Raw genomic sequence first — 7281 nt, 5'->3', positions numbered from 1 at the left:
TGAAAGCCAGTAGGGTGACTTTGGGCCAATCACCAGGAGACTGAGAGTTCTAGTCCCGCCTTAGGCGTGAAAGCCGGCTGGGTGACTTTGGGCCAATCCCCAGGAAACTGTGACTTCTAGTCCCGCCTTAGGCACCAAAGCCCTACTGGATGACTTTGGGCCAGTCCCTCTCTCTCAGCCCAACCCACCTCACAGGGTTGCTGTTCTGGGCAGAACAGAATGAGTCAGGATTACCAGGTACGTTTGCTTCCTCAAGTGGTTTATAAAATTAATAAAAGGCAGGGTATAAATAATTCAACACGTAATTAAAAACAATACTATTTGAAGTCGCGTAGCTTAACTAGAACGGCACATCATCGTTCTAAGCTCCTTGCACGAATGAGCACTTTTTGACACCCCCCCCACAGCACAAGGACATCTGCAGGTTCCCATCCGGGGCTTTTTACAACCATAAACTGATGACCTGTCCCAATATCGTTCGTGGAAGCAGCATGCTCTACCACCGTAGCGAATACGGATGCACCCCCATCATCTTTGGCCACATCGAGGGCAGAGAGAGGTCGCTCATGGTCTCCACGGAGGAGGGGAACGAGAACTCCAAAGCCAACCTGGAGGAGGTGCAGCACGTGGTGAGTAAGCCTGGACGGGCAGGTGGCCCTCGACTTACCTTCACAGTCGAGCCCAAAATTGTAGTCCGTGTTACCTAGTCCAGGGCTTTTCAACCTTTTCACCCATTGTACCACTTTTAGGATATGGCAACATCCGAGGACTACCAGTCACCTAGCAAGGTGTCAAAAACTTGATGACCCCCCCCAAAAAAGGAAAAAAGTGATAAAGTACAGGTAGTCCTCGACTTACAACAGTTCGCTTAGTGACTGTTCAAAGTTACAATGGCACTGAAAAAGTGCCCCCCCAAGCCATAGCCAAGCAAGACCCCTGCCTGCCCGTCTGGCGGCGCTCTTCCTCCTGTCCGAGGTTTTCATTGTTGTGAGCATTTCAGTTGAGGATTGGCAGTGGGGGTGGGGTGGGGGGTGTGTGTGGTTTTTATTCCCCCCGTCTGCTGGGTGGTTGCAGCAGGTTTTGGTCACTTCACATGACCCTGGGACACTGTGACCGTCAGAAATATGAATCGGTTGCCAAGCATCTGAATGTAAATCACAAGACCCTGGAGAGGCTGCAACATTCCAGCTGATCGGCGCTTCTTCTGGGCTCAGCAGAAGCACCAGGATCAGCGCTGAGCTCCAGCTGGAGCCTGGCACTGATCCTGGCGCTTCCGCTGAGCCCTGACAGCCCCGAAGAAGCGCCGATCAGCTGGAAAGCGGCACTGATCCTGGCGCTTCCGCTGAGCCCTGACAGCCCTGCAGCTCCAGCCGTCTCTGGCTCAGGCTTGTGCGGTGCTGCCACCGGTTCAGCTCATTCCCCTTCCCCCGCTACCACTTTTCTAGGATGGTTGCGTCCCACCTGCCAGGTGCCAATGTACCACAGGTGGTACCCGTACCACTGGTTGAAAAGCCCTGATCTAGACACTGAGAAGGCACAATAGCTCACCCCCCCTCTCCGTGACCGGCAGAGGCAGCTTGCAAGACTTCCATCTCTCAAACTTCCACTCTTGGTTGAGCAGAGTTTCAAGGTCTCCGTGCTTTTTCCCCCCCTTCTAGGTGAGGATCGCAAAGCAGCTGACCCTGGATGGAACCACCAGGCCAGACCAGATCGCCATCCTGACTGGCTACAATGCCCAGGTCACCGAGATCAAGAAGCAACTCGCTCTGTATGGCATGCGAGACGTCACCGTTTGCACCATCATGAAAAGCCAAGGTAAGGGAAGGGGGTAGGTGGCTAAGCCGGATCCGGTTCCCGCGTGAAAATATCGACTGGGACCATCATGGGAAAAAAAATCTCTCTTCCTTTTTTTCAGAATACAGGTAGTCCTTGACGCCCCCAAATTTCCATTGCTAAGCGAGACAGTTGTTAGTTTCACCCAGGGGTCTTCAAACTTGGCCCTTTGATGACTTGTGGACTTCAACTCCCAGAATTCTTCAGCCAGGCACGCGTGCCTGGCTGAGGAATTCTGGGAGTTGAAGTCCACAAGTCATCAAAGGGCCAGGTTTGAAAACCCCTGGATGAACCTATACCAGTGATGGCGAACCTTTCAGAGACCGAGTGCCCAAACTGCAACCCAAAACCCACTTATGCATCGTCGGGTGCCGGGTGGGTGTGGCCTATTGGGTGGGCGTGGCTGTGGTGGTAACGGCAGACTGGGTGGGACTAAAAAGTTCAATCAATCAATTCCAACTTGGTGCAAGATCTTTTTTTTTTCCCGCGAGAAGTTGAAATTGATTGATTGAACTTTTTTTTTTTTTTTTGCACACAGCGGCGGAGGCCTAAAGCGAAAAGGTTTTATAAAACCCAGCTGAAGGCCTAGGACTGGGGCGACGGGGCGCGTGCCCACAGAGAGGGCTCTGAGTGCCGCCTCTGGCACCCGTGCCAGAGGTTCGCCACCACTGACCTATAACAAAACAATCCCTAATCAATGGGACCCATGGCATGCTCTACCTTCCCATCCTGGTGGATCCCCCCCCTATTACATCCAACCGGCCTACCAGGACAGGAAGTCAGGCATGTTACAGGTCCCATCAATTAGGGTTTGTCAGCTGGGAGAACCACAAAACCCAGGCCTTCTCGGTGGTGGCCCCTTTTTTATGGAACTTCATTCACCTTGAGGTATGGTTGGCCCCGTCCCTGCTGCTTTCCGAAAGACCTTAAGAACATGGTTTTGTCAGTGGGCCCGGGGACCCCGAATGGAAATGTACTGTAGCTGATTTGATTGCGTTGTTGCTGCAATCAGATGTGGTGTGGGATTTTCTCAACACCTTTACTATATGGTGGGTTTTTTTAAAAAAATGTTTTCATGTTGTAAGTTGTCCTGGATCAGAATAACACAGTTGTAAGGGACCTTGGAGGTCTTCTAGTCGAATCCCCTGCTCAAGCAGGGAATCCTATACGACCACAGTTGAGCCCAACATTTCTATTGCTAAGTGAGACACTTGTTAAGTGAGTTTTGCCCCATTTTCTCGCCACAGTTGTTAAGAGAATCGCTGCAGTTATTAAGTTAGTAGCATGGTGGTTAAGTGAAAGTAGCTCCCTCATTGACTCGGCTTGTCAGAAGATTGCAACATGTGATCACATGACCCCGGGACACTGCAACCGCCATAAGTACATGCCAGTTGCCAAGCCTCTGAATTTTGATCATGTGACCGTGGGGATGCTGCAATGGTCCTATGAAAAATGGTGCCGTTGTAACTTCGAACAGTCACTAAATGAACTGTTGTAAGTTGGGGAATACTTGTACCATCCTGGTCAAGTGGGCTGTCCAGTCTCTTCTTAAAAACTTCCAGTTGTCGGAGCACCCACAACTTCTGGAGGCAGGTCGTTCCACTGGTTAATTGTTCTCACTGTCAGGAAATTTCTCCTTTGTTCTAAGTTGCTTCTCTGCTTGATTATTTTCCATCACTGAGGTACGAATGGGGCGGCTGTCTACTCGGTTTAATTCATAAGTAAATAAACACAAACTGGGTTCTGTTTTTTGTTGCTTTCCAGGCAGCGAATGGAAATACGTCATCGTGTCCACAGTCCGCTCCTGTAACCGGCAGGAGATTGACGAGAGGCCCACGAAGAGCTGGCACTGTAAACATCTCGGCTTCGTAGCAGATCCAAATCAGATCAATGTCTGTCTCACTCGGGCGCAGGAAGGTCTCTGTATTATAGGTAAGCAAAAGGATGCTGAGCAGGACTCCCCTGCAGAAGGCAGCGGGTCTGGATTCGCACTGTGTCCTAGACCAGAGGGGGCTGAACGTCGGTTGTTTCGAGGAGGCCCACCATCATTTTATCACAGTGATGGGGAACCTTTTAGAGCAGGGATGGCGAACCTTTTAGAGACCGAGTGCCCAAACCGCAACCCCAAACCCACTTATTTATCGCAAAGTGCCAGGGCCGCATCAGCATTGTGGTGCCCTCATGGGGGGGGGCGGCAGGGAGGCCCCTCTGAGTGCCGCCTCTGGCACGCAAAAACCAGGGGCGCAAAAATGGGCCACCCTGCTGCAAGGCGCAAAAAACGGCCGTGCCGTGGGGTGCAGATACAAGGCGCGGCACCATGCCAGAACGGGACAGGGCTAGTGTCACGCAGGCACTAGCCCCGCCCCATTTGCAGCACGGGTGTGCTCACGGCCCCGTGCACGCATGCATGCATGTAAAATGCTTCCCCGTCCCTTTTCTTCCAGTCCACCAATCAACAACCTCTGCTCTACCACCTCTACTCTAGCTTGCTAGTCGGCCGCTTCACCTCCTTTGTGGTGGGCGGGATTCCTGCTCCGGGCGGCAGTGGTGGCCTGAGGCACGTGGCGTTGGCGCATGTGCCAACAGAGAGGGCTCTGAGTGCCGCCTCTGGCACGCATGCCATAGGTTCGCCACCACTGTTTTAGAGACTGAGTGCCCAAAAACTGGCCCTGCTCCTGCTCCACCCACTGCCCTGCCCCTGCCCTGTCCCCCGCCCTGCCTGCCTGCAGGGCCACTCACCGCCTCCAGGGCCCGCCGCAGATTGCCCAGGCAGCCCAGCAGCGCCAATGGTGGCCACGCCCTCTGCCCGCGCCCCGCAGCATCAACTGTGCGCGATGGGAGCATGAGGCAGAGTCTTGTCTACGCTGCCTGGCTGCCATGTCCTTGGCTGCTCTGCTCCGCGTGGGCCACGCTCGGGGGCGACTCTCCTCCAGGGGGGCTGATGGTAAGGGGACCGTGGGGGGAGGCAAGACTGGGGCAACAGCACGTGTGCCCACAGAGAGGGCTCCAAGTGCCGTCTCTGGCATGCGTGCCATAGGTTCGCCACCACTGTTCTAGCATGTTGAGTCAAGCAGCCCATTCCATTAAGGCGGGAAATGGTTTACATGTTGTCTTGTGATTATTTGGAAGTTAGAACAGAATAACAGAGTTGGAAGGGACTTTGGAGGTCATCTAGTCCAACCCCCTGCTCAGGCAGGAGACCCTATACCATTTCAGACAAATGGCTGTCCAATCTCTTCTTAAAAGCCTCCAGTGTTGGTAGTTCCCACGACTTCCTGAGGCAAGCAGTTCCACTGGTTAATTGTTCTGTCAGGAAGTTTCTCCTTAGTTCCAGGTTGCTTCTCTCTTTGGTTAGTTTCCATCCGTTGCTTCTTGTCCTGCCTTCAGGCGCTCTGGAGGCTAGCTTGACTCCCTCTTCTTTGGGGCAGCCCCTGGTTTTGCCATTCTTGAACTGGTTGATTCTGCCATTCTGCGGATCACATCATCCCAAGTGCAATTTCCTTTGGAACTATTTCACAGTTTGTTTTATTTTATTATTTCATTTTATTTATTGATTGATTTATTTATTTTATATGTATTTAACCTTTATTTTATATTTTATTTTATTATTTATCTCTTACCTTTATTTTTTATAAACATCTCAAGGTAGTGAAGATACTTAATACTCCTTCCTCCTTCTATTTTTCCCCACAACAATCCTGTGAGGTAGATTGGGGTGGATTGGCCCAAAGTCACCCAACCAGCTTTCATGTCCTATGGCAGAACTAGAACTCACCCTCTCCTGGTGATTGGCCCAAAGTCACCCAGCCGGCTTTCATGCCCTAAGACAGGACTAGAACTCACCATGTTCATCAATGATTTGGACGAGGGGATAAATGGGAAAATCATCAAATTTGCGGATGACACCAAGCTGGCAGGAATAGCCAACACTCCAGAAGACAGGCTTAGGATACAGGAGGACCTGGACAGACTTGAACACGGCACTATCTAACAAAATGAAATTCAATGGTGAAAAAAGTAAGGTTCTACATTTAGGCAAGAAAAACCAAATGTACAGGTATAGTATAGGGGGTACCTTGCTCAATAGTAGTAACTGTGAGAGGGACCTCGGAGTCCTAGTGGACAATCCCTTAAATATGAGCCAGCCTTGTGCTGCAGCTGCCAAAAAGGCCAACACAGTGCTAGGCTGCATTAACAGAGGGATAGAATCAAGATCACGTGAAGTGTTGATACCACTTTACAAGGCCTTAGTAAGGCCACACTTGGAATATGGCATCCAGTTTTGGTCACCGCGATGTAAAAAAGCTGCTGAGACTCTAGAAAGCGCAGAGAAGAGCGACAAAGATGATTAGGGGACTGGAGGCTAAAACATACAAGGAAAGGTTGCTGGAATTGGGTATGTCTAGTTTAACGAAGAGAAGGACGAGGGAGGACATGATAGCAGTCTTCCAATATCTCAGGGGCTGCCCCAAAGAAGAGGGAGTCAAGCTATTCTCCAAAGTGCCTGAAGGCAGGACAAGAAGCAACGGGTGGAATCTAAGCAAGGAGAGAAGCAACCTGGAATTAAGGAGAAATTTCCTGACAGTTAGAACAATTAACCGGTGGAACAACCTGCCTCCAGAAGCAGTGAATGGTCCAACACTGGAAGTTTTCAAGAAGAGACTGGACAGCCATTTGTCTGAAATGGTATAGGGTGTCCTGCTTGAGCAGGGGGTTGGACTAGATGACCTCCAAGGTCCCTTCCAACTTTATTATTATTGTTGTTGTTGTTGTTATTGTTATTATTGTTATTGTTATCTCCTGGTGATTGACCCAAAGTCTTGGTCCATTTTGGTCAAATAAAACCCTTCCATTTTCCTGCCTTTCTCTCCTGCTTGTAGGAAACAGCTATCTTCTTGGGACCCATCCTTTGTGGTCGGAACTTCTGTTTCATTACAAGTTGTGTGGATGCTTTACCTCAGCCGGCGAAATTAAGATTAAGAAGAGGACCAGTCTTCGCTTGTAAGAAGGCACTACGGGAAAATTCCTTCTTTCTTTTTAATCTCCTGGGCACGGAGGCCGTGCCCAAATTCCAGGAGATGGCATTTGCCAACACTGAGCCAAAATCTAGAGCCTGGTGGCTGAGGAGACATTGCCAGAAAAAAAAGAGGAGGAAAAAAAAAACACAGCATGACATTTTCAGGATCCGATGCCAAGAGAAGATTTTGCCTTCCTCGGGGATGGGGGGAAAAAAAAAAAGCCATCTCTGAAAACAACATTTTTAGCATTCAGAAACCTTTTAGAAAAACGACTTCGGTTGGGGGATTTAATAAGATGCTGTTGAAGAACGAAGCGACTGGTGCACAACGAGCCTGCGAGGAGGGGCTTGCAATGCAGGGATGGAGGAAAACTGTGCCGCCGAAGAGCAGGGCTCCGGCTGCACTTTTGAAAACCAGATCTTTTGAAGGA

The 7281-nt window shown here is 50.5% G+C and overlaps 1 protein-coding gene across 1 annotated transcript in view; it reads left to right on the top strand.

The window, feature by feature from the left end:
• The window catches only part of HELZ2 (helicase with zinc finger 2), a 44215-nt gene extending 37252 nt beyond the window's left edge, over window positions 1-6963 (top strand). The window contains exons 15-18 of the mRNA XM_029286471.1: window positions 408-629; window positions 1659-1815; window positions 3598-3765; window positions 6714-6963. Coding sequence (XP_029142304.1) covers window positions 408-629; window positions 1659-1815; window positions 3598-3765; window positions 6714-6838 — 672 coding nt within the window. The 3' untranslated portion in view covers window positions 6839-6963. The remainder of the gene's footprint in view (window positions 1-407; window positions 630-1658; window positions 1816-3597; window positions 3766-6713) is intronic.
• The last annotated feature ends 318 nt before the right edge of the window (window positions 6964-7281 follow it).

The sequence above is a fragment of the Protobothrops mucrosquamatus genome, unplaced genomic scaffold, assembly GCF_001527695.2.
Source record: "Protobothrops mucrosquamatus isolate PMUCROS unplaced genomic scaffold, P.Mucros_1.0 scaffold3791, whole genome shotgun sequence".
Lineage (NCBI taxonomy): Eukaryota > Metazoa > Chordata > Lepidosauria > Squamata > Viperidae > Protobothrops > Protobothrops mucrosquamatus.
The sequence above is the reverse complement of the archived record's forward strand: the minus strand, read 5'-3'. Positions and strand labels throughout refer to the sequence as shown.